The sequence below is a fragment of the Pseudonaja textilis genome, chromosome 3, assembly GCF_049901715.1.
Source record: "Pseudonaja textilis isolate UNSWEBS1 chromosome 3, rPseTex1.2, whole genome shotgun sequence".
Lineage (NCBI taxonomy): Eukaryota > Metazoa > Chordata > Lepidosauria > Squamata > Elapidae > Pseudonaja > Pseudonaja textilis.
The window spans coordinates 102,309,913-102,337,490 of record NC_141992.1 but is presented as its reverse complement, the minus strand read 5'-3'; the positions used below and the strand labels follow the sequence as shown (position 1 = coordinate 102,337,490).

The window sequence follows — 27,578 nt, the reverse complement described above, 5'->3', positions numbered from 1 at the left end:
ACAGTACTGCATTCTAAGCACTGCGTCATCATAGCTCTTAATAGGCTGTGTAATGGGATACTTGGGAAATTCTTAAATGGACTTTGACCTCTAATACTCAAAAGCAAGTCCAAAAAAATCTAATTCCCACTGCATGATGAAATGTTTTTGAAAAAAACTCACTGTGTCTAACTGAAAGAATGTGGAAATAACTCTGAACATGTACAGGGCATTTTCCATTCACAATTCATTATCATCATTTAGCCATTGTCTATCCACTGCAGGACGAAGGCTTCTTCCGCATGTTTCCAAGCAACACAAACCTGAGCTTTCTTTTGTCAATTGGGCCTGCAATACTTGCTGATGTCATCAATCCATCTTGTTTTAGGCCTCTTTCGTGGATGCTTTATATCAAGTGGGAATGGAAATGGAAATGAGCTGGTCACATAGCAAGAAAAGTGATGGCAGGTGGACCAAGGCAGTCATAGAATGGATCCTATTCACAATGGAGTAGTCATAATTCATCCAGTTTGTCATAAATTTAAGAAGTGCAGATTTCTCAGCTGATGACATGTATATCCAGAAAGTTTAATCCAAAAGAGTTTACTTGTACTTTCACCTTAAAAATATAAGACTGTGCTCATAAAAGATGTTTAACTGGGTCTTAGGGGGTAGGTGGGTAGTGAGTAGCAGCAGACTGCTATCATGCAGGAGACCTTGCAAGAGTTGGTTTGGATAATACCACCAGCATTCATTTCACAGTTGAGATTGTAATCTGTGAGAATATTCACAGGCTTCCTGACTCTAGCAATTCAACTCCTATAATTTATTATGTTTACCTGGTAAAATCCATAATTAAGTAATTTGATCTCTGGTGAAGTAGTAAAGCCTCTTTTTGCAGCAAACCCTTAACAATTCTTTCTTCAACTGCAAAGATTGTTATTTTACAAGACAAATACTCTATGAGTCCCATGATATTACATGGTTCAGAGCACTAATCGCTGGCAGGAGTGGGTTTCAGAGAGTTTATTCCCTCCACCCATTAGTGGCAGATTAAATATAAAACATATCATTGTTTTAGGGCCTTTATCATATTTCTTTCAAAGAGCATTAAAATGTGACTGTGTATCTCTTGACAGCTAATCATCCCATCCCCATCCTATCGCTCATTCCCTCCCACTTGTGACTGTATGTATGACTGTAACTTTGTCGCTTGTATCTTTACAATTTATATGGATTGTCTCCTAGTATGATTTGATTGCTTATTATACCCTATGACAATTATTAAGTGTTGTACCTTTTGATTCTTGATTCTCGATGAATGTATCTTTTCTTGTATGTGTACTGAGAGCATTTGCACCAAGACAAATTCCTTGTGCACCAAGACAAATTCCTTGTGTATCCAATCACACTTGGCCAATCTATTCTATTCTATTCTATTCTATTCTATTCCATAACTAGAAACAATGATAAAATCATCCACCAGGTCAGAAATTTAGTGTCCTGAGGCTTCAAAGGGGATTGGATTAATATGTAATACAATTCAAAGGAAAGGTCAAATTCCCAGTACATTTCCCCTTGAGCAAGAATGGATCAATTCCTCAGTGCTAATCAAAACATTGCACAAATCTGCTTAAGTGCAAGAGGATCTTGCCTATCAAAACCAGTGTTTTATTTTCAATATTTCCTTCACAGCTGAAACTAAACTACTCATATACATTAAATTTGTTTATGCATTATTTAAATAAATGCATAATTGATTTATCCTTATTTTATCCAAGGAAAACATCCAAAGAGTAATTTTGCACTGGCTGCCTGCCCTGGTGAGAAGATGGTGGCCCTCTTGCCTCTGCCTTTTTCTGAGTGTCCTCTCGCAGCCATGACAGGGCAAAGACGCTTAAGAAGCCTTCCTCAGGAAAGGTAGCTTTTGCTCATATCCTGTGTGCAGGCAATGAGCACTGAAGTAAATTGGGGAGGCATTTTGAAAAGAAGGGCTCCATGCCAGCACTTTTGTGGCTCTATTTGGTTCTGCTGGTTTCTTGGGAGAACCTCTCCTTCAGCTGGGTCCTGAATATTTCAGATATTTTCTCTATATTATACTGGCCAGAGGTGGTATTCAGCAGGTTCTGACCAGTTCTAGAGAACCAGTAGCGGAAATTTTGAGTAGTTCGGAGAACTGGCAAATACCACCTCTGACTGCCCTGCCCCATCTATTCTCTGCCTCCTGAGTCCAAGCTGATTGATTGGGTCTTCTTTTGTTGCCCTGCACAGGAGAACGGAGCTGGAAAGCAGATTAGTGGGGTGGGGAGAGAATTGAGATTTTGCAGTAACCTTCCCCCCAGGAGTGGGATGGGAATGGAGATTTTATAGAATCCTTCTCCTGCCATGCCCACCAAGCCATGCCCACAGAACAGGTAGTAAAAAGTTTTGAATCTCACCACTGCTACTGGCTTATTTAAGGGAATTTTGTATCTCATAAGCCACATTCAGTACACTATCCTTACTTTACTATGGAATGTTGCAGTTTGAGATTGTTTGTTTGTGATGCAGCAAAGCCTTAAAACAGGTCTTTGTCTGACTTCCAAAAGTCTTCCTTCAACAAGGTTGAACAGAATGTATCATCTGTATTCTCAGGGAAGTTTTTTTTAAGCATCTGGAAGTCACATATAAATTCCTTCTTGCAGAATATAGATATAAATTCCTTCTTGCAGAATATAGTTTGTGGACCAAAAGATTCTTCAAATAATGGTTCTTGACATAATTTTAGGCAGAAACCAAGAGTACATTAAACCTTACATATGCTTACTATATAGAATTTAGATGAGTTGTTTGTTTAGATGAGTTGCTTTATGGCGTTTTGGTGGAATGCATCCATTTTATCAAGACCAGATCAGGATGGTAAAAATCTAGATAGCCACAGATTCACAAAATCACGGGAACTTTAGGCTGCTATCTAGTGAGAATCTGGATTTCTGTAGCCCAGATTTGATAACCTGTACATTATAATCACCACAAGCAGTAAATCCATTTCAAATATTTGGGACCCTTTGAAGATCTTTCTAATTGTTTTATTAAAAAAACAAATATCTTTTATGAGGCATTTCCTTTTGGCGCATTTTTTCAAAAATCAAGATAGAAAACTCTCTGGAACAAGGGTCTTTGCTCCATTCTTTACCTTAGGACATACAGCACCATCCATCATCATCTGGTTTTTCCAGAAATTCTGTTATGCTTGCCAATCATTTTAGAACTTTGCAAAGACAAAGATCACACAATTATTTAGGCTGGACCCTGAAACAGAGGTACATTTTCCAATTGCATTTGTAACATTTTAATATTTTCATACTTATGTAGGAAGTTAAAACCCACCCCTCTCCTAGGAAAATGAAATATTCTAGGAAATATTAAGAGGGCAGAATATTTCCCCTAAAAGAGAGGTAGAAACTCAGCCCTGCCAGCTTTGTTAATGGGCCATTAAGGCCTGAACTAGTGTATTCTACATAACAAAGACCTACCTCCTTCAGGCAGAGCCATTTAATTGCCCTTCATTGCATCACCCAGCAAGATTCAACCAAACTTAGCACACCAACAATCTACAAATCTAGGTATGACCTTGGACAGCAACCAATCAGGATACTTTTCCTGTGCCCCAGGAAGTTCAAAGCCAGAGAGGGTATAAAACCTAGGGATTCTCAGCATCTCTCCCTTTTTTTCCTTCGGCCAAGATCTCCAAGGCACACACATTCTCCCTCCCTCTCTCTCTCTCTCTCTCACACACACACACACACACACACACACACACACATCTTACTTTTCTATCTATCTATCTATCTATCTATCTATCTATCTATCTATCTATCTATCTATCTATCTCTAGATAGATAGACAACATTTTACACATTTGTATTCATAGTTCTTATAACTTCATGCCTTTCCAATTTTCCTTATCAGTGTAATGTAATGCACAAAAAATGACTAAATTATGGAGGTTTTAGAAAAAAACCCAGCTGTTCTGAACTTTAAAAAGCAGTTCTGTCTTTGTATCTTCTTCAGTCACAAGATAACATGGATTGGTTAGATCAGAACTCAGGAGGATTTACAATTCTTTTTTCTGCTATACATGACAGCAATTATATACCCCTTTGCATTATAGATCCTTCCAAGAGATATGAAAAAATCAGAAGGGGATATAACAAAAGAAAAAAATCAACTACTCTCTACTAAATATAAAGAATTTGAAGTAGTTTCACAATGTTCTTATTGGGTTTCTGGAACAGTATGTTCTTTTTCTTTCCTTATAAGGTTGGGAAACACTACGCATTAAGCATTATTTCAGCTTCATTGAAGTAGTACAGATATTGCAGAGGCTCTCTTGTGCAGGTGGACAGGAACTGGGTAAAAGTATCACCATTTATTAACTTCTGTGCTTTATTTTACAAGCTTTCACTGAATTGATTCCAAATAATACCTGCTATTTCATGTATGCTGTGTAATGTTTCCCTCTCAACTTCTGTCACAAAGAGATTCTTCTTCAGAAGTTCTTCTGTACTTGTTTCTCTACTTAATTCACTATTTTCTCTGACTTAGTTCACAGCTTTAAGTTTTTTAGGCAGTTTTTATATATATATTGTTTCTACCTCTGCAATTCCACATCTTTGTCATCACTGGACAGCTAAAGCTATTTTCCTTTCTCTTATCTTTCCTAACAGAGAACTGAGCAATAGAAACTATGGACAGTTGTCCTGATGGTATTTGCGTCAATTATAGTAGAAATTATGGGATTCAGCAGAAGTAAGCTCTGCCAAAACCTCTCAGGTACATGTTGATACAAATCACCTCCCTTATACCAAAGGAAGTACTGGACACTTGTAGATGAAAGAAATAAGTGGTAGTGGCTGCAGCACTTGTAACTTTAAGTTGGGATCCCAGCATGGTGTCCAAAGTTCCCACTGAAATTTCCCTTGATGCTCCCACGTTTCTTGCCTCTCTCTACTTTGTAATTGTCTTTAAATTTTGATTTTAATTTTGAATGCCATTCTGAAGGATGCTGGCATGCCACAAAAACAAAGGCCAGTTTCCAGAATTCCTTTGGTTTTTAACTAAGTTGGAAAATAAAAATGTTGAGTGGCTGCAGCTCAGTTTGTAAACGGCCTCTTCTCTGCCAAGAAAGACTTTTCAAGGAGAATTAGCTACAGGAGTTTTCTATAAACATTTGCCTTGCATTTCCTTTCACCCAGATTGTCACAAGAGACCTCCATTTTCTCAAATTTACGTCAGTGTTCAAGCTGCTGAAGCAAGTTGCAAGTTGAAGCAACCTGTTCAAACATGTTGCATTCGGTGCCCCTTCATTACCTTTGCCCCTTTCTCTGCATATATATCTTGGCTAATAATGATATAATCCTGCCTTAAATTCTAGTTGCAACAGAACCACCTCCTGATTGCTGAGTGGAAATAAAAATCTGCCATTTAGCAGTTTCTTTCTCAGAGTAGTTACACTTAAGTAACTTGAAATATAAACGGTGGATTCAAGAGGTCAGGCATTAAAACAGTAGTGGGTTGCAACTGGTTTAACAACTGGTTCTGTGAGTGCACACACACACTTCGCACATGCGTGGAGCATTCAAAATAAAGCAAATTGAAGCTCAACTGCTTACCTTCTAGGGCAGCCCCAGCAAGTAGAACAGCTGAGGCATGGAAATCAGCTGTGCCATGCAAATCAACTGAGCCCAAAAGAAGGAAATAAAGGACAGGATAGGGCAGGGGTGGGTGAGTGGGGCCAGCTGATGGTTGGAACTACCGATTTGCTTGAACCGGTCTGACTGGCAGCATCCCACCATTGCATTAAAGAACTTTACTGTATCAAAACCTTATTTATGCCAGCATTCTGCTGAACTGAGGCCCACCCCTTTATTTCTGCCACAGCTTGTGGTGAGAGCTATACCTATTGACCCTGAGGTAGTATATGCCTGCATAGTTTTCCATTATTTTTTTCTAATCCACATTTAAAGCATTCCAAGTTGGCCATCCCTTCATGTTCTTCTAGCAGATTCCATAATTTAGCCCTGTATTGTTTAAAAAATGTATGAACCAAATTTCTCATTTAGTTTGCTTTTGTGATCCTAGATTGGGAAGATCCATTTCCTTTTTGAGGCTTGTTTTCCTTTTCCTGTTTTGTTTTTTACTTAAATGAGTACAAACAACCTATCGTTTTCTATATGAAATTTCTTCTGTATGAAGAGACATTTCTTCTGTATGAAGAAATGTTATTGATGTTTAAATATATTTATGGAGAAAGTGATAAAGTGATAAAGCATTATAAAGAGAGAAAGGTATTGTTTACAGACATATATGTGAATATAGAGGAACCCTAACAAATGGTTAAAAAAAACCAAGCACATATTGGGAAAATAGTATTATATACATTGATATATAAAAGAATCTATTACAATTATAATGTGCATATTAATGTTGGAAGTTGGAAGACAAAGATTATGTATATTTAATTGTATTATTATTATTAATATTATTATTAATATTATTATTAATATTAATATTATTAATATTATTTAAAAAGTATATTGGCCCAGTCAAATACAGTGTGCACAAAATATGTAAGGTAGTTAAAACATGTCTAAAGACATATCCCTTTCTAACTAAAAGTTTCAATAATGTTAATTTCCATTTTCTGAAATGTCACCAGCTCTACAGTAGGTTTCTGGAAGTGCAGTGATCAAAATGGCTTGTAGTATTTGAAATCTGCCAACTTTGGAAGCTTTCCTAATGATTTCTAGCATGGGGTATATTTTTGGTAACAACCATTAACTTAGTTAATGTTTTTATCATATAGTGATCACAACCCACAACTCCTTTATGAGTTTCAGTGATTGTCAGCTGAACATCAATGTATCAAATCTAAACTGATTTGATCACTTTTCATTTGATGACATTTAACTGTTTTAGCCTAGTTAGTATCCATTTTCTAACAAACTTGACCAGCCCCTGGCTCACTCCTAACTCTAATCATTTAGAAGCAAGTTAAAAGTCAACCTTCCACAACCGACACCTGAGGAGTCAGGTAGTTCCCATTCTTCTTTAAAGAGCTGCTCATTTCCCTTTTGTGTAGTGCATTGCACTTTTCCCAAAGGCTGCCAACATTTAGGAGCCACAATCAGCCCACAAGTTATGTAATCTTGCTCTAGAGGAACTCCTCCTATCTTTCAGAGCCAACCTCCAAAACCAGTAGAGAAATACATTTGGCTTTTCAAGGGTCACTTGTGTGCTGTAAAGAAGCTGACAGAACAAGGAGAAGGGCAACAGCCAAAAGAAGTAAGGTGATGTGTGTAGAGGCAGTGGCAAATATAAGAGTAACAGGTCAAGAGCTGGAAGGGGAGGGGGTGAAAAACTATACCAATATTTCTGTTCTGATTCTTGTTCTGTATTCCTTAGAACAGCATTCCTGAAACTCAAAAGTATAGGAAGGGATGTCCATGCTTCAGGACAATGCCAAAAATCTTTCTGAGAAAGATTCTTCTTTGCAGAGGCATTTCCACCTGGAAAATCCAGGTGTATCTATTTGGATTATGAGGCTCCTAAAAGTTATTGATACTTTAAAATGTTTGCCTAGAACTTAGAGGCTAAGGAAAATGACTCACAAGGGTAAACTGGCATCACTGGGGAGAAATAAAGGGGCAACAGTGGATATCTAACTGTAATCAATGTTTGGTTGCTGTGATTTTGTTGTATACCATTTTCATTTTTAATAGCAATAGCACTTAGACTTATCTATTGCTTCACAATGCTTTACAGCCCTCTCTAAGCAGTTTATAGAGTCAGCATATTGCCCCCAACAATCTGGGCCCTCATTTTACTGAACTTAGATGGATGGAAAGCTGAGTCAACCTTGAGTCGGTCAGAATTGAGCTCCTGGCAGTGAACAGTGAGTTAGCCTGCAACACTGCATTCTAACCACTGTGCCAGCATGGCTCTTAATGCAAGAACAAGCTTGGTTTGAACAATTCCTTTCCTATTAGGTAACCATGGTATGCCGTGTAGCAATTATTGGAGCAGGAGTGAGTGGCCTCGCATCCATCAAATGCTGCCTGGATGAGGGACTGGAACCAACATGCTTTGAGAGGAGTGAGAACATTGGCGGATTGTGGAGCTTCATGGTGAGATCTAAATATCCCATTTGTGTGACAAATGTACTGGGCTTGAAACTTACTTGGGTATGCTGGAGCTCTTCTTATACCTGGTGCACCCCATGTCTGTTCCTTTGGTTGGCAAATTATTTGATATCTTTTTAGATCTTATCTCAAGATATCTTAGATTTGCAGGGCTATTGTTTGTAGTGGGTAGTGAAAAATGTATAGAAACGTGTTAGAGTGTATGCAAAAGTACTGACCACAGTTTTATTCAGTTCAGGGTACATTTTAAATAGGTAGGGCAATGTTTCTGAACCATGGCAGCTTGAAGATGTGTAGACTTCAATTCCCACACTCACCAGCCTGGGGGAATTCTAGGAGTTGAAGTCTGCATATCTTCAGATCACCAAGGCTAGGAAACTTGGGTAGAGCATAGGTGTCATTCATATTGCTGTATCTCTTTACTCCATTCCTTTACTCTTTGCATTGAGCAGGTCTCAGATCACACAGAGCTATAATAGAATTCAAGAAAAAATGGGCACAGTTCCTCTTCAGACTTATAGCCTGAAGGTATGGAAGTTGGGAATAGATAGATGACTTATGCTTGACTTGGTCACTCCTGGAATCTGAAAGAAAGATAGAAGGGGTGAGAGAGATCAGTGCCTAAAAATTCACAGTCAAATATGAGCTAGTGTCATCAAAGGATGATGATGTAATGGTTCTGCAACAATACCCCCTACTCCAATGTGTAAGAAATTGCAATTAGAGATTTGAGGGGAAGATTTGAAATGCTAGCCCATAAGATTACTGCCTGCTGCCCTTCCTTCCTGTTTACCAAATGAGTCCTTTTTAATTTTAATAAATCTAATTACATATTGTGTGAAAGCACATTGGGCTGGCTCCAAGTACCCTTCATCAGATTTCTCTCCAAATGGAATACAATTGTATGAGATACTGAAGCAGACTTAGAAACTGAAAATGGAAAAGGAGTGATATTTCACATAGTTTATTTCTCTTGAGTTGGCTGTTAAAATTAGTTGGCTGGTTGATGGATTGACATTTTTGATTGTATGGATTATAGTATGAACAATTTCAGCTGATTAAGTTCATAAATCTTGATCCCACTGGGTGAGCCATAAACCTCTTCTTCTAGGATTCAGTAAGAGCAGAAATGAAAATGATCTCCACCCTCAATAGCTCCATCAGACTTTGTGGAGTTCTTGGTGCTATTTGAGCTTGGTTGTTCACTTTCATATGTTTCATTACCTGATTAGGTAACTTTGGCACTCTTGATGTCTGTAAGCAAACAATTGAGTTCAGACAGCACTCTGTTCACTGGGTCCATCAGGCTTTATCTCCTATCTCCTTCCCACCTCCCACATGTCATCCAGCTATCTCTTCCTCTGGCTCTAGTGTGAGAAGGCATAAGGGAGAGAGCCCTTGGCTTAACTGGGAAATCATTTATGGATCTTATTGTAGGCTAGATTAAGAAGTGGCCAACTGCTTCCATAGTTCATCAAGAAAGGTATAGGAAATCCCCAGGAGTCAAGTTTAACTCAACAAATCGTTATTATATTGTAATCTCTTTGAACAGTTTCTATTTCCAATTTGCAAAAGCATTAAATGTTACAGCTAAATTTTAAAGATCCATTTTAAAACAAGAATTGGAAAGCTCATGTATCTGAAAGCTCATGTTTCACTTTGCTTTGCTTCCGCTTACTTGTTTGGTTGTATATTTTATACTGCAAATATGTGAGTAAGGATTCCCATTCTGGAAGATTAAAGCAAGTTATAAATACTCCAGATAAATGTTTTTCAATAAACTAGTATTACTACAAATGGTAGTTTGCAATTGTTACTTATATATATGTTTGCAAAAGACAATGTGGTAGTTAATGCAGAAAATAGCAGGAAAAAATTAACTGTATTGCAAGGCTAGGACAGCTCATAACATGAAAAGTCTCTCTTCAAGTTAATAAGTGTTATTTGATAGGACTTTGACATCTGTCTTCCTTTTGTTGCCTGGAAATAAGCTGTGGTGCTTTGTTTTCATTATGCAATCTTTCATAGCCATCTGCAGAATATTAATCCAAGTGCAAACATGTTGAGTAACATGAAGTGCTGCTTGACTGAGTACTGGCCATCTTAATCTTTTGGATTGCTTTGAAACTAACAAGCTCTTTGTGAAGGCTGTAGGGTTTTTCTGCACTTCAGCCTTAAAATGCTGGACTCCTAAGAGTAAACGAGCTGGAAATGAAGGTTTAAGAAGTTCATGTCCAGATTTCAGATGATTCCTCCTTTGGGCTGATGTTCTGTCTGGATTGCATTTTCCACAGCTTCTGATTGTAGAACTCCCTGTTTTTTTAATACCCCCGGAGCAGCAAAAGAAAAAGACAAAAACACCAGTGCTCTTGTTTTTTCTGCCACTCAGGCTACAAGGGGAAAGTGGCAGAAATCTTGTCAATCTGACTCAGGATTTTAAAAAGAAAGAAAAAAGAGTTGGTTCTGAGAAAGCTTACAGGTTTGTTTCTATGGAAATCTGTTGCAGGAAATCTGTTGCAGATCTAAACTCTTCCACTTGAGGCAGCACAACTTGGAAAACACTTTTATGCAATGCAGAAAATGAGGAGTGGAGATTGCCTTCTCAGTGGGCGAGGGATGGCTAGAGCACAATGTTGTACATTCCTGCCCTCAAGAAATGATTGAAGGCTAGCACTGAGGCAATAAATCAGGGAAGTTCCCATAAATTAGAGCAGGCCCAAAAGTACAGTCTATTAAATGAGAAATGGTATACTGGTTAAGGCACCAGGCTAAAACCAAGAGACTATGAGTTCTAGTCCTGCCTGTGGCACAAAGGCAGTCATTTTCTTCCTTCTTCCTAATTTTTTTTCCAGAAAAAAGAATTCTTGGCTGCCATCCCCAAAATATTCTTCAGATTCTTCTGACTATAGTCAGCCACCCAATGCTCAGAAATAGATATATATTCCCTTTGGAAATAAGCTGCGCTCTAAACTTTGAATTTTGACATTCTATGGTAGTTATCTGGCTTACATGTCACTGATTACTGATCCCTCTTCTGACATTTAAAAATGTTTTTGATAGAATTGCAAGTATAATCCCCATCCCTATTAAGAACAATTTGTACTCTTGAGAACTTGCCTGAGGCAAGTGTAGATTAGTATTTCCCAGCCTCACAAAGACTCTTCTTAAACAAAGAAAGATTAAATAGAATCTATAAGAGAAAACTGCCACTTTTCTTTCTTCTTTCTTGACAAAAAAAATCTTATGAAACCTGGCTTTCTTCCAACAAATTCAATTACTTGCCCTTTTGGTGATTGTATGATTCATAGGACTATTAGCCTTATCTTTCATGGGATAAAAAATGCCTCAGAAGTCCTAGAGTTTTCTAACTAATGTTTCTCAATTGTAGAATTCAGACGAATGGACTTCAATTCCCAGAATTCTCAGCCAGCCATGGAGTTGAAGTCCACTCATCTTAAAGTTGCTAAGGTTGGGAAATACTGCACTAGACTCTTGGGGGAGGGCAATGAAGCTGCCACTGATGGCAATCACAAGGCTGAGATAAACAGTAACTACTTTTGCAGGAGTCAATGGGTCAGTCATCAGGATCAGTGGTTTGGTTTTCTGAGTTTTCAGACTCATGCTGGAGCCCATCCTCAGGGAACTTCTCTCTCACCAGAATGTGTGCTTTGGGCTATTCTATGCATTAAGTAGACACCTCACGTGCTGTGAAGGATTCCCAAAGTCGAACTATTCGAAGTACTAGCTTCTCACAAATGAAGGCAAAATTTGAATGAAGGATAATGTTGCAGGATCCAATCTGGGTAACTGTTGTATTGCATATATCTCTATGCATATTGGATGCATCTTCCCAATCCAATTGATAATCTAATTTCCATTTCTATTTGGCCATTAGCATATAGATACCATGTTTAAGCTGCAATAATGAAAGACTGCTCCCCTTGGGGCTTTCTGTGCTAATTATTTACAGTGTTGTTTACAATAGCTATAGAAAGGTCTGTTTAAAAAATAGATATATCTTGTTTTATAAGTATTGCTTGCTTCATGAATAATGTATTTTATTTGTGTCAGTCAGCTATTTTGATTGGTTCTGGCCCACCTTTTGTTTGGGTGTCCCAATGGCTGATTTAAGAACTTTTTCCTTGCCATGTTGTTGCAAGCAAATAAAATTGGGATAGCAAGCCTAGATTTTATGGACAAGTTCAAAATGATCCATCACTTCTCTCAATGGAAAATACCATCCTTACCTGCCCTTTTTTGTTTGTACAACAAACACAGCTGAGAAAAATCTAGCACCTCAAATTTCAAGTTAACAGAAAATATTTCCACTTTCTGCAATTCTGTTTCTTTAAATAAATTTCAATTTCATCTTTGCTTTCCTTTCTCTGCCAGGAGTCACCAGAGGAAGGGAGAGCCAGCATTTACAGATCTGTGTTTACCAACTCATGCAAAGAAATGATGTGCTACATGGACTTCCCTTTCCCAGAGAATTTTCCTAACTATATGCACAACTCCAAACTTCAAGAATATATTGAACTATATGCCAAGCATTTTGATCTTCTTAAATACATACAGTTTAAGGTAAGTGATTATAAGCTGATTGAGAAGGGATTTTTAACAATTGCCTTTCACTGCCGGTTCATATTTAATTTGTAGACTACAAAAATACTGATCTGTGCTGCTGCTTATGGATCTTGGATAACAGTCAAAATATGTTTTATTATTTATTTGTTCACCAAATTTATATAGTCAGGAAGTGATTCTGGATAGTGCAGAGCAAAAACAGTGTAAAACAATATACATGCCACACACAATCATATTAAAAAGTTACAAAAACCTAAACCGTGAACACAAACACTTTGATTTGCAATGGAGACATCTCAAGATCTCACCAGTTTCCTGGGACAAAACTAGGTCTTGAAAGACTTCTGGATGGAAAATTGATTGAAGAAGGGAAAAATAATGAGAGGATAACAAATGAAGGGGAAAAAAGCATTCTAGGGTTCTCATTACATTCTGTGAGTAAAGCAAGATGATAGGATTAGAAGAGCAAACAAAAATGGCTGCTGTTGTCTCAGTTCTTGTTTGAACCAGAATAACAATAATACCTTGCATTTCTTCTGTCTATATCCCTGGCATTGCCTTTTCTTTGGCTTAGTGAAAATTTATAATTCACGAGATTCTCTCAGTTGAATTTGTAACGAATAAATATAATTAATAACTGGCACTGGTTTAACCTTTTGCATAATCCTAATGTGCTGAACTCCTGACTTGAACATTATTCTAATTTTCACAAGAGAAGATCTGAAATAGAGCCTGTTTTTCTCTCTGACTATAAATGTTGAATTCAAGCTGTGGATGAATTATGGAGAGGAGATCTGTGTTCCTAATATAATTTATTTAAACTGGGTTCCTTTAAGGGGCTGATCATATACTGAGGTACATAAATCATGGTGTTTTCACTATTATGGCTTCATGCAGACTTGGCAAGCTTTTCAGATACTGGAAACTATTTCGATACAGCTTTGCCCCCATTTTGTTTTTAAAGAACATGCCTTAAATATCAATCCTAAAATCCCACAGTCCTTACTGTTCTCAAAAGATATCTTGCAAGGGTTAGCAATCTTACAATAATTTTGCCATTTAAAGTAAAATTTAATAATTTGGAGTTATTTATACATGATCCAAAGCATCATGGGCATTTTGGCATTACTGAGTGCTGTATTGTCAACGTTTGGTTTAGCATACTGCACAGATTAAGACATAGATATTACAGGTTTCAATCCTAAATTTATTTATTAGGGATTGATTGATTGATTGAGCCCCATTAAGTCACTTTCAACTCTTAGCAATCACATAAATAGAGATTAGGAATCAGTTTTATTACACAAGTAAACTTGTATAGGATTGGATTACACGATCCTTTTGTCATTTTTTTAATACCACTGAGAAGAATTATATATACCCATATATAATATCTATGCACATATATCTCATACATGATGCATTCATTCATACCAATTAGATGTCATCAGTAGTCACTTATATATAGTTGCTTTGGATCTTGAATAATACTAATTCCTCAAGCATTAGGGCCAGGAAGTTAAGCCAGCTGTGTTGTTAGTGTGATTTTTATGACAGGGATATAATGTATGATATATTTGGGCATCACTGATTATTGTAGTGTTGCTTAAACACAACCTTTGTTTGTATGCAGCCCAGACCCACAGTTGTGAGATAGGCAATCATATAAATTATTTAAATAAATAAATAAATATGTCCTTGACTGTTTCTTCAAAGACACATGTGACCAATATTAAGAAACACTCAGATTTCCATATCTCTGGCCAATGGAATGTTGAGACACAGAAGGATGGCAAGCTGGAATCACATACTTTTGATGCTGTCATGGTTTGCTCGGGACATCATGTGTATCCAAGTATCCCAGTTGATAGCTTTCCTGGTAAGTGACAAATATATTAAATAGATATGGAAAAACAGCAAGAAGACATGTCCTACTTAGGATTTGTTAAAATCAATGGAAGTTATTATCTGACTGGAGGGAGCAGCCCTGCCCCCTTTAATATTGTATATATATGTGTGTTTCCACACTACCTCTGATCCTGCCTATCAGGTTTTGGACTCACATGAAATCCAATTCACATACAATAGTAGATGTAAGGTGTTTGCTGGGCAGGCATCTATATTGTGGTAAACATGCCTGTCTCTGACTTAATCTGCACAGCTTAAAAGGATTGGTTCTCCATTCTTAACATGGAGAGTTTTATGTTTTTCATTATGACTAAACAGAACCAACCTTTGATAAACCACAAACGATGAAACATACTTTGTGAATTGTTTCTATTTGTGAATTGTTTCTAATTGTTTCTATACAAGAGATTCTCATACTTTTTCTTGATACAAGTGCATTGTATCTTCTTCCTCATAGTTATTTGAAAGCAAAACTGAGCCTAAAGTTAAATACATTACATTAATATATCAGCTTTACTTTTAACAGTAGTTGCTAGCAATGGGGAACTGGACTGGAATCATGGCAGATGAGAAGGAATTTTAAAACCATTTTCTCCTGTGCCACTATTCTTCCCTCCAAAGCTATAAAGAAAATCCCTTTGGCTAGCAGTAAGCTTTATTTTTAAGGGCAATGGGGCATTCAGACCAATTACTCTAGGAAACAGTAATAATAGAAGGTGAGATGATAAGAATAGTATCAGTGGGAAAACTCAAGATGTACATCCAAGTCAGACTTCCATATGCTTTCAGTCTGCTGTATCAGTGGTTTTGCTGGAAGATTGCAATTGTTACAATCATAATTTGTTTTCAAACTTTTTTCACACAGGATTAGAGAAATTTCAGGGTGCCTTCTTCCACAGCCGGGAATACAAAGGCCCTGAAAAGTTCAGGGGGAAGAAAGTTCTGGTAATTGGCCTAGGCAATTCTGGGAGCGACATTGCTGTTGAGCTCAGTCACACAGCCTCTCAGGTATTGCCTCTACCCTGATGGTCCTCAATTCTAGTTTTAGTTATTCTAGTTCTCAGAGTAACCTATCCAAAGCTGTGCCATTTCCTAGAAGGTCTATTTCAAAAAATCTTAAAAGTGTTTTTTGCTTACACTGATTTGCACATAGTGTAATGAGAAAAAATAGGGATTATAATGAGGTAAATTGGGGATTATACAAGAGTGTTAGGGTTGGGGTTAGGGTTAGGATTCAAGTTCAGTTTCTAATACATCCACAAGGAGGAATTTTCCATTAGTCCAATATGGACACTTCACTCTAAAACCTTGGAAAACCTTTGCCAATCTGTCATAGTGATCTAATATGACTTCGCATTGTGTTAAACCATATCTTAACTGGAGGTATACAGCCAATATTAAGCTATAGTTGATAGTTAGAATGATAGGGACTGTGTTAACATAATATATTAAGCCACAATGAAGCCTAATTGTTCTGCAAACAGAAAATGTTTATACACTCTGGATTCTCACAGTGTGAGAAGCCTCCAAACGTAATTAAAAATACCTTGAATATGGAAGGGAGTTGAGAGGGTGGTATGCATGGCCCCTGAATATGGATTTCATATTTTGGTATCCTCTCCTTGTTTTTTAAAGGTTTGCATCAGCTCTAGAAGTGGATCCTGGATAATGAGTCGTGTCTGGGACAAAGGATACCCTTGGGACATGCTGATTGTAACTCGCTTTGAATCATTCCTCAAAGACGCCCTCCCAAGAGCCATTTCTGACTGGCTGTATGTGAGGAAAATGAACAGATGGTTTAAACATGAAAACTATGGCCTGATACCTGTGAATAGGTAATGTATGAACAAGAGCTTATAATGAGATCCTATGAAAACCCTTCTGCCAGATCCACACTGATAGGCAAATGTATTGCTTATTTAGAAGGCTTAGATTCATCTTTTGATTGAGTGATTTTTAATACAGCTTTCAAAACATTATAATAGGCAAAATAATATAATAACCCAAAGCTCATACAACAAAATGCTTTAGCTAATTCCTAATCAAGTCAGAGTAAATATGCTGGGGGAAAATAATGGAAATCATTCTAATATATCTGATGATGGGTCCAAGAATGGGGAAGCTGCCTTAGCTTAATGAGTATTAATATAAATATTAATAAGTCACTTGTAAAGTGAAAGTAGGAGACCATTGTTTAAATGTATGATAGAGTAACAGTATTGACTATATTTAATTAAATTCTAATGTTGATGTAAATACAACTAAACCAAATTGGATTTTCTTCTATCCTATAGTTTTGGTAGTGTAAACTTGGCCGCTTAAAAACCAACTACTGTTTTTGGCCCATAAAAAGTTATACACTCTTGATACAGACGTTTCTCCCTTTTGGGGGGATGGGGGGGAGGGATATAAAATTTGACTTAATTTCCTGAGCCAGCTATATTACACGTATATAAAAATCAGAAAATTTCCACCCACATATGGTACCACTTTGTTCAATCCTAATAATAGCACACTAGCATTTCTACAAGATTATTAATGTGCTCATATCATTTTCTATATGACATCAACAGAGATATAGAAGGATCCTCTTTTTTGATAGCACTGAAGTAAATTGACTTTAAATAAATTTGTGTTTTGAATTATATGAAGTAACAAATATAATAGAATTTTAGATAATTTTAACAACGTTAGAGTTAATGTAAATAAAGATGTATCATACAGATTGGATTTGTAAAGCTGAATAAGTAATGTTCCACTCCTTGAAGCAGAATAAAAATTTGCCAAATCAAGATACTAAAGGGGCAAGAAAAAAAGCCAAGAATGTACATTGTGTGCAACAATACTCATTCATATTCTCTGGGGGGAAAAGCCTTAAAATGTCAATCTGTTATCCCGCTGAAAAGAAATTAACTTTTTAACTAAATTATTTCTAGATAAAACAACTATAACAACAATAATTTGACTTTTCCAAGAAAGATACCATAAACTGCAAGAATAAATCTATAAATAAATCACAGTCTATCTGAATTGCTAAATAGTTTAAATATTCTTCTGAAGTGTGTTTGATTTGTGCAAGACGCACATTTCACTTTATACAAACATTGAGATTAGAAGAAAATGGTCCAAGTTCAGGAAAACTATTTTCTCATCCATATCAGTTCAAAGCCAAAATCCAATCCAGCAAATGTTACATAAACTTTTATGTCAATCCCAATAAGCTAACACAATTTCACTCCTTAACTTTTTCTTTAGGGGTTGGTTTTGAAAGCTTCAGGACTTTTAGCAAATATTTGAAGAATTTTAAACATTTTATCTGGGGGAGTGGAAGTCTGTTCTGTATAATAACCCCTACTGCGGTACAGCTTTGCACTATGACTCTTTTGTGGCAGTCACGAACTGTGATATTGGGCTGATTTAAAGAACACGGAACACAAAGTTTGGAATCTTCCCAGATACAACCCTAATACTGATTCCTATAAAACAAGATGAAAGGGGAGAATGAAGAGACAGTGTGTATTAGAAGAAAGGATCATGATTTGGGAAGAGAATAGCACAAGTATGCAGGTCTATCTAGTTAGGATAATCAGTTGATCAAATGTACCAGCATTACCTGAATGGGTGGACTAGTGTCTTAGAAAACCGCATTGGCCTGATTTCTCTAGAGTATTAGCTAACATGGAGAGGCATAAGCCAGGGGGTAAACCAGTGTGCTGAATCTGTTGGCCTGATCTGCCCATGAGCTCATTCTTGCCTGAAAATCCCATTCATGGGAAGCATATATTATTTACCATTATTATTTACCATTTAAGCTACTGCTGTCCCATGCTTCTGCTGCTTGTCCAGATTGTGTCATTTGGCAGCAACCTACATACTTGGTCCAGACTGCAGGCTACTACAGTACCCCATTGGACAGTTTTCATGCTGTTGGCTATATTTATATCTACCTACATCTCACACACACACACAAACACACACACACACACACCTCCCTTAAAAATCCAAACACCAAAATGAATACAAATGAACAATAAAAACAATACAATGAAACTTTGGGAAAGGTGGGTTTATTGTAATAATGTCCAACTAAATGTTTTTTCACACCTCTCCTGGACAATGCCTGCACTTCCCCAAGAGTGGTACAGCTTATAATTTGGGAAACTCTCCTGTAAGAGAAACTGTCAAGAATGCTGTAGAATGTGAATGTTCAATTTTGCTTTGCCTGGGCCATATATAAAGTATATAATGTAGTATATAATGTGTGTGTATGTGTGTGTGTGTGTGTGTATCTTTGGTTATTCGGGTTTTCTCCCGCATAAAATTGGAAGTATCTAGGCAACGTTTCGATGAAGTCTCATTCATCATCTTCAGGCTTGTGTCTTCGGCTTTGTGCTTCTCGGAGTAATGTGTTTCAAAGTGTTCCATGTAGAGGTTTGCGATGACAGGTGAGAGGGGTGATCCCATGGGTGCTCCTTCTATTTGTTTGTATTTTAGTCCGTTGTAGGTGAAGTATGTACTGGATAGGCAGTGGTTGGTCAGATCTAGGATGTGCTTGGGGTGGTTGTATTTGTTTTGGATGGCTGTCAAGGCTTCTTTTATTGGCACTTGGGTGAAGAGGGAAATGACATCGAAGTTCACTAGTAGGTCTCTGGGTTGTAAGTTTTGTTTCTTTATGATCTCGATGAACTGGAATGAGTTTCTTATGTGTGAGTTGATGGATTCTGCATAGGGCTGTAGTTGTTTGGTGAGACATTTGGCTAGGTTTTGTAGAGGTGAGCCTATGGAGCTGACTATTGGTCTGAGTGGGGTTCCCTCTTTGTGTATCTTGGGGAGACCATAAAGCTTAGGGCATCTGAATGATTTCTCTCTGGGTATGATTCTTTGCTGGGTTTCTTCACTGATGGGGGAGGCTTTTATTTTGGATCTGGTGGTTTTTTCTAGGTAGGTGGTGGGGTCTGTGTTTAGGGGTTTGAATGTGGGGTCTTGGAGTAGGTTGGTTCACCTACAATGGACAAAAATACAAACAAATAGAAGGAGCACCCATGGGGTCACCCCTCTCACCTGTCATCGCAAACCTCTACATGGACACTTTGAAACAAAAGCTCTAGAAAAATATGATCACAAACCCAAACTCTGGCTCAGATATGTAGATGACACCTTCATAATCTGGCCACACAGGAAAGAAAAACTGAACAACTTCCTCACACACCTCAACAGCCTACACCCCAAAATACAATTCACCATGGAAACAGAAGCTAACAATCAACTTCCCTTCCTAGATGTCTTAGTATACAAAAAATCCAATGGCTCCCTAGGACACACCATCTACCAGAAGAAAACACATACAAACTTCTATCTACACGCACTCTCACACCACCACCCAGCACAGATGAATTCCGTAGCCGAGACACTCATCTCCAGAACAAAATGCTTAGCCGACAAACAACACCTAAACACTGAACTACACACTCTCACTAACGTACTAACAGCCAATGGATTCCAAAGAAAAAAGATTACCCACCTAATCCAAAAAGAAACCAAAACCAAAATCCAAGACAGAGAACAAGAGAACGGCAAAGTCCTCCTCCCATATATAAAAGGCACTACAGACAAAATCAGCAAGATCCTCCAAAAACACAACATTAAAACAGCATTCTGCACAAACAGAAAAATATCCACCATCCTAAGAAACCCTAAAGACAAAATCGAGTTAGAAAACCAAGGAGTATACGAAATCCCTTGCACCGCCTGCCCCACCACATACATCGGACAAACTAACAGAAGAATAAGTGCACTCATTGAAGAACACAAGAACTCAATCAAAAAAGAAGAACCGACCTCTTCCCTGGTCCAACACCTCAAAGCCACAGGACATGAGATTGACTTTAAAAATACCAGAACTATCACCAAAACCGAACACTTCAACAACAGAATAATCAGAGAAGCCATAGAGATAGAAAAATGCCCACACAGCATGAATAAACGAGATGATACCTCCTGCCTACCAGCCATTTGGAAAACCGCCCTCATGAACAAACGAGTACCTAACATGAAGAAGGACACCAGATCCACACGCACAAGGGCCACACAAGACACTACCACCACACTTCCACGTAGAAAGCAGACTCACACTCACACAGAAGATGAGACACAACCACAGACCAGAAGCCGTCCAACAGCTGCATCACTACCCGCTTGAAACCCCTCCGAACCATACATGAAGTGAACTGACGCCCACCATGAAGATGTGGCATGACCACGAACGCGAAGCCAAACAGCAGGATCACAGCTCACCAGCTCAAATCCCCCAGCAACTAAGACTAACCTGAGCACAACCAAGCGCCCACCTGAACAGAACACACCCCAGCCAATCAGAACACAGCCAACCCCCCAACCAATCAGAACACAGCCAAACCCCCAACCAATGAGAACACACCCCCAGCCAATCAGAGCACAGCCAAGCCCCCACTCAATCAAGTCACACCCCCACTAGCAGTTAAAAGGAAGAAGCAGATGCAAGCTCACATTACTCCGAGAAGCACAAAGCTGAAAACACAAGCCTGAAGATGATGAATGAGACTTCATTGAAACGTTGTCTAGATACTTCCAATTTTACACGGGAGAAAAACCCGAATAACCAAAGATCCACATACAAATACCTGCGAAATCCTCAGAAATACACACACACACACACACACACACACACATACATATATATATCACACAATAATGTTAAATGTTTATGATCTTGCGTGGGCACATTATTAGTTGTCCAGGGCTGCATGTGGCCCATGGCCTGCAGTTTGGAAATGCCTGCTATAGATCCTAAAGTGTGTAGGAAGTGGGACTACATATTTCGCAAGGTCTATTCTTATAACTAAGAACAAAAAATGTTTCATGCAAAGTGATTGAACTATAAGATGGAAAGTGCCTGTGAATATGGATCTAATGAATGTGAAGGGCAAATGTAGCACTTTGGGAGAGAAGACAGAGCTATGGGGGAACTCCCTGGATTTGGTCCACAACCCAGATATTCATCACTGTGTTAAGATATGACATATTCTTTTATGTTCTTTTCTCATGAGCTGGTTTGTATTCATATTATAAATTGTTTACATTTAAGTGGCTTCAGGGCAAGTCAAACATGTACAGCTTTTCAGTTCCGAAGGCCACACTTGGCCTTTCAATCGTGTGATACGGTCACATCCCAAAAGTGATGAGGCCAAGACAGGAATTGAAATTGAAATTAAATTAAATTCACTTATAAATATATGACAATTCCTTCTCCCTGTCACATTAAAATTGTAATTTGGTAGCAACCCTTTGAGATACCTTAGGATCATGTTTAGAAAAAATCTCAGAGCCTCTGGTTGTTGTGGTTTGCTGGCAGCAGGTGAGGACGGATGAGGTCTCAGAGAGTGAGGGCTCAGATGAGGGGCCTGTGTGTGATGCAGGGATGGGGCCAGGACCATCAGGGAGTGGAGTGCTGCCTTCAGAGCTTGTGGAATCTGGCAGCAGTGATGCAGAGGACGCCGAAGAGCCTGTGCCTACTGCATGTGCATGCAGGGCTGCTCGGAGGAAAGAGCAGCTGCAGCAGCACAGGCGACTCAAGAGTAAGGCTGCAAGGTAATGACCCCTCCCTTAAGAGATAAAAGCCAGTCTGAGAGACCAGTATTCTCTGCAGGAAGCAAAGAAGTTCTTGCACTTCAAGCCTTGTGGAAGTTTGGTTTGTGTTTGAAGACTTTTTGTTTGGAATATTTTTTGGCAACTTAATCTACTGCTTTTGGCAGCCTTGCACAACCATCACAAGGCTCGTTCTTATCAGAGACAATTAGTTTTAATAGCCTTTTAACCATGAATTAACAGAATTTGCAGAGAGGCATTTAAAGGCTTTGCTTTTATCTCTGTTTTGTGTTTGTTTACTTGGAACAAGGTTTGAGTCAGAACAGTGGTTTTGTACTTTGGGCAAGGTAACACTTAGCATCATTCATGAATATATTTAGCTAAACACATGCACAGTTTTAAAAATAAGAACTGGTTAAGAAAATCAACATGAACAATTTCTCTTGAAGCTAAACTGAAACTCCAGGTTGAAGTCTTTTTTTCTCTCCAAATCTGCTTTGCTGAATAAACAATGAAGTGTGTATGTTTGAATATGTAGCAAACAGTAGAACAATGCAATATAAATAATGTAAACATAAAAAAAACTGGGGAGAAATAACATGCCTGAGAATTTATATCACAAACCCATGTATCATAAAACAAGCAAATGCATTTGATCAATTTATTCAAAAAGAACAATAATGTTGATAAAGAGAAAGTATCAGCATTCTGTTGCTGTAAATCAGATAGCAGGAAAAAAAAATGATGTATGATCCCCCTACAATTCTCTTTCTGCCAGAGAGACTGGCAGAGTCAGGGTGAGGAGTTAAATGAGACATCAGTTTAATCCTTACATAGCCACATAAAGAATGAAGTCCAACCTACCTTGAAAGCTGTTGGCCTTATCTAGTTCTCTCCAGGTGCAGAAGGTTAGTCTAGAAGATTCCTGCACATAGGCTTTAACAATAAATCAATAATTCAGAAACTTCACATATGGACCTTGATTTTTATATCTGACATATCCTGAGACAGCAACTATATGAGCCATGGTGGCGCAGTGGTTAGAATGCAGTACTGCAAGCTATTTCAGTTGACTGCTGGCTGCCTGCAATTTGGCAGTTCAAATCTCACCAGGCTCAAGATCAACTCAGCCTTCCATCTTTCCAAAGTGGGTAAAATGAGGACCCAAATTGTTTGGGTCAATATGCTGACTCTGTAAACTGATTAGAGAGAGCTGTAAAAGCGCTGAGAAGCGGTATATAAGTCTAAGTGCTTTTGCTATATAACATGCAGTATATGTTATACAGATATACAGTACAACCCTTTTAAAAATGTGATATCTGCCAACTTAAAGGTTCCCTCTCTTCTCTTTCTGCCTAGGATTCTGCGAAAGGAGCCTGTCTTCAATGATGAACTCCCAAGCCGTATTATTTGTGGCACTGTTGTGGTGAAACCCAATGTGAAGCAATTTACAGAAACCTCTGCAATATTTCAAGATGGGACTGTGCTGGAAGGCCTTGATTATGTCATCTTTGCTACAGGCTACACCTTTGCCTATCCTTTCATGGATGATGAATCCATTATAAAGAGTAGAAATAATGAAGTCACCCTATACAAAAGCATCCTCCCCCCATTTCTGGAGAAACCAACCATGGCAGTCATTGGCTTAGTCCAATCTCTTGGATCAGCTATCCCAACTGCTGAGCTTCAGGCTCGCTGGGCTACAAGAGTATTTAAGGGTCAGTGATAAAGCTGTACATCAGGATGTTCCCTATTTCACATCTTACTTAATATTTTCATGTTTTCAAATTAATAAAATTACTAGTGCTAATGTTACATGAATCACACAGAGCTGGCTTATATTCAAGTAAAACTTAACTCTTATATGAATGATCCAGGACCAGTATCTAAATTTCCGCTTTGTAACTGCAGTTACCTTGTCAGATCAGGGTCAAAATATTCTGAATGTTTAATATTTTCTGCAGGTACCATTGTTTTTTAAAACTTCTTTTTGATAATTCTTCACGTATATCCAGCTTCTCAAGGTTCTCTAAAGTTGTATATTCTGAAGTCACTTCGCTTAAAATAATGTAGAATGTATGAATAAAAAGATGGGTAGAAGGATATGCTTTTATCATAGCCAATTCTTCCTTCTTCTACAGGATTGTGTAAGCTGCCTTCAAAGACCACCATGATGGATGATATAGACGAGAAAATGGGGAAGAAGCTCAAATGGTATGCAGATATGGCCTTTTAAATTTCTACCCATGTAAGACATTTTCATACCATCACTTCAAGTCCTAAAAGTCCTTTTAACTTCTGGGACAATACTAAAAGTACTTTGAAGACAATCCACTACTATCTTTGTCTTCATTCTATTTTATTTTATTCAAAAGAAAGTTGAAATACAAAATGCCAAAAAAAGATAAAAAACAAAAGACTCAAAACAATCAAGATATTTTAAAACAGAAAAAAATACATATACACATAATCTCCTCTAATTGAATACTGATTAATATATTACTACAATATAAGTTCCCACTCCTTGCGAATCCCCCCATTTTTAAACTATGAAATCTATTTCCAAATTATTGACCTGTCTTCTATACACTATATTAATGACAAAATAGTTAACAGGAAAAGGAACAATAATAAAAAAGACAAGATTAAGGTTTCAAAACTCTGTTAACAAACATTTATTGTAAACCACTTGTAGAAAGTTTGCCACGGCATCTTATCTATCCCAAATCATCCTGAAAGTTAAAAGTCATTTGTCTTGGATCAAATATCTACATTTGTTTCTTATTGCCATCTCTTATCAATCGTTGTCCAATTAAATATGATAGATTCACTATCCACAGCGTGTCTATCTTCCCAATAAAATCCAAATAGTGGTTTCCAGTTAGGTGTAATAAATCCAGCTTCCAATCTCCCTCAGTCTTCATAGGAAAAAGGAATTTGTCACTTTCCCATTCAGATAGACTCCTAGTATTGTAAGGCTATGCAGTTTTGGACTTCAAAGAGATGCATGGGATCAACTCAGTTCTCTAGCTGTAGCGAAAATCTCTCTGGTCTGCAACTTTAAGTTCAGAGTCCTTTTGTGAATCTTTATCCAAACCTACATGCCTCTGCATATTTTCCATTGCCATTATCATGTCATCAAACTTTCTTTTCAAAAAACTTTCAACTAAAGATTGTCTGTAATCTGATATATTGGTACTTTGTGTTAATTGATCAGGGAACAAAGAACACTAAAACAGAAGGAAACAAGAAGATATTGTCTGGATATTTCAATCCAAGGTTAAAAGAAAAAAATAAAAGAGATAAACTTTAAATATTTTGGGAATTCAAAAAGTACAAAAATCCTGCAGTGAGAGTCCAGTATTAACGTAAATCAAATTAAAGCACTTCCCCATCCAGAAACTCATCATGCTTCCTTACAAAGAGAACAGAAGTTATTCAAAACAACAGAGCTCCCATTCAAATCCAGGGAGCAGCACTGCCAGAGAACCAGCTTTGGCAGCAAAAATAGCAGGTTGTGAGTAAGAGCGAAAAAGCCAACGTTCAGCAGCCACCTTGGGGAGCAATCTAGGACTGTCTTATGTCATGATACTCTTAATGTTGAGAAGAAACAAAAAAAAACCCCTCTGCTTCTTGTAAAAATTCTGGAGGAGTTTGGTAGCATTTTCCTACTAAGACATTTTATTTAAAGACATAAGCTTTCATCATGATCCACAGCTTACGTCATCAGAATACAAAATAACAGAGTTGAAAGAGGCCTTGAAAGTCTAGTCCAATCCACTACTCAAGCAGAAGATTCTATACCATATTATATTATAATATTCTTTCCTTACATATATTTGGCCCATGGCTTCCTAACAGAAACCAAAATTAAATAAAGGAAAGTGAGGCTTTCCTTAGTTTTTCCTTGTCCTTTGAAATGCTTCTACCAAACTTTCTGTTTTTTTTCTTTCTTTTAAGGTTTGGCCATAGTGACACCCTGCAAACAGATTACATTGCCTATATGGATGAACTCTCCTCCAACATAGGTGTCAAGCCCAACATCCCACTTCTCTTTTTAACAGATCCTTGGCTGGCACTGAAAGTCTTCTTTGGCCCCTGCAGTCCATACCAGTTTCGCCTCACTGGGCCAGGGAAGTGGGATGGAGCAAGAGATGCCATCCTAACCCAATGGGACCGAACACTGAAGGTCACAAGGACACGAACTGTGCCCAACTCTCAGAAGTGTTTCTCTTTCTCTGTTTTGCTCAAAATCCTTGTAATTCCATTTCTCCTTGCTGCTATTTTTATGGTGTTGAACTAAAAACTTCAATGTCAAACTAGACAATGTCATGGGATTCTAAACTATGTTTTACTGGAAAGCAAAATTATCTCAATTTTTATAATAAACATTTCAAAAGAGTGCTTGAATTTCACATATTCATATATTCACATATACGGAGTCCACATAAAATCTGAACATTTTAAGAGATCATCAACCAAGCATTACATGTACAGATTCTTGTGCAGATGCCAGACATCTGGCATCTCCTACAGCCTAAGCCAAAAATGCCCTGTAGAACTGACCAGTGACCTTAAGGGTTTTATGCAGGGGTGGGATTCTACCAGTTCGCACCTATTTGCTAGAACTTGTTGTTAACATTCTAAGCAGTTTGGAGAACTGGTTGTTAGAAGAAATTACTGGCCTAATCCTGTAAGGAAGGCAGGAAGGAAACATTCTGGTGTTGCTTACAGAAACTGCCTCTCCATTAACCCTTATTACATTCTTGCCAGGACTAGACTTTCTGTTTCTGGAACTTCTCTGGAGTTTTTTTCCCCTTCTTTGCTGGTATTTTTTTTTGTGTGGAGTGACCATTCAAAGTTACAATGGCACTGAAAAAAGTGACTTATGACCATTTTTCACACTTACGACTGTTGCAACATCCCCACAGTCATGAGAGGCCAGGTGAAGAGATGCGTGGCTCGATGTGAGTGATATTGAGTTGGCCACACCCAGCCAATAACATGACCACCAAGCCATGTCCACCCAGTCACATGACCACCAGGCCATGCCCACCACTTAAGCCACGCCCATAGAACTGGTTGTTAAAAAATTTGAATCCCACCCCTGGTTCTATGTGACAGCAATTCAGACACTGAAGGTGTTGCAATCCCTCTGCAATCTTCTCCAGTCTAAATTTATCCAATGCCTCCATCCATGCCCTTTATCAGTTTGGTTGTTCTACAATTGTATTAGCTTTTTTTCCCTTTAAAAGTATTCCACTAATGTTGGGTCTGGGTTCTTTTCTTGCCCATTATGAG

At 37.9% G+C, this 27,578-nt stretch overlaps 1 protein-coding gene across 3 annotated transcripts; it reads left to right on the top strand.

Moving 5' to 3' along the window:
- Window positions 1–4,341: 4,341 nt before the first annotated feature.
- Window positions 4,342–26,681, top strand: LOC113438157 (flavin-containing monooxygenase 3-like). 3 transcript variants are annotated; one of them, XM_087930512.1, is made up of 10 exons: window positions 4,342–4,374; window positions 4,689–4,794; window positions 8,010–8,147; window positions 12,555–12,743; window positions 14,463–14,625; window positions 15,520–15,662; window positions 16,290–16,489; window positions 23,637–23,995; window positions 24,419–24,491; window positions 26,238–26,681. In XM_087930512.1, the coding sequence occupies exons 3-10, from the start codon at window positions 8,016–8,018 to the stop codon at window positions 26,578–26,580; spliced, it is 1,602 nt and encodes a 533-aa protein (XP_087786638.1). In that variant the 5' UTR covers window positions 4,342–4,374; window positions 4,689–4,794; window positions 8,010–8,015; the 3' UTR covers window positions 26,581–26,681. The 3 variants fall into 3 exon arrangements, with proteins under 3 accessions (XP_087786638.1, XP_026559209.1, XP_026559208.1); XM_026703424.2 differs by lacking the exons at window positions 4,342–4,374; window positions 4,689–4,794 and adding an exon at window positions 7,196–7,305; XM_026703423.2 differs by lacking the exons at window positions 4,342–4,374; window positions 4,689–4,794 and adding an exon at window positions 7,245–7,310.
- Window positions 26,682–27,578: the final 897 nt, after the last annotated feature.

Coding starts and splice junctions, on each gene's coding strand:
- LOC113438157 (XM_087930512.1), top strand. CDS start 8,016: ATGGTATGCCGTGTAGCAATTATTGGAGCAGGAGTGAGTGGCCTCGCA. Junction 12,744..14,462: donor TTAAATACATACAGTTTAAG/GTAAGTGATTAT, acceptor GTTTCTTCAAAG/ACACATGTGACCAATATTAA. Junction 23,996..24,418: donor GGCTACAAGAGTATTTAAGG/GTCAGTGATAAA, acceptor CTTCTTCTACAG/GATTGTGTAAGCTGCCTTCA.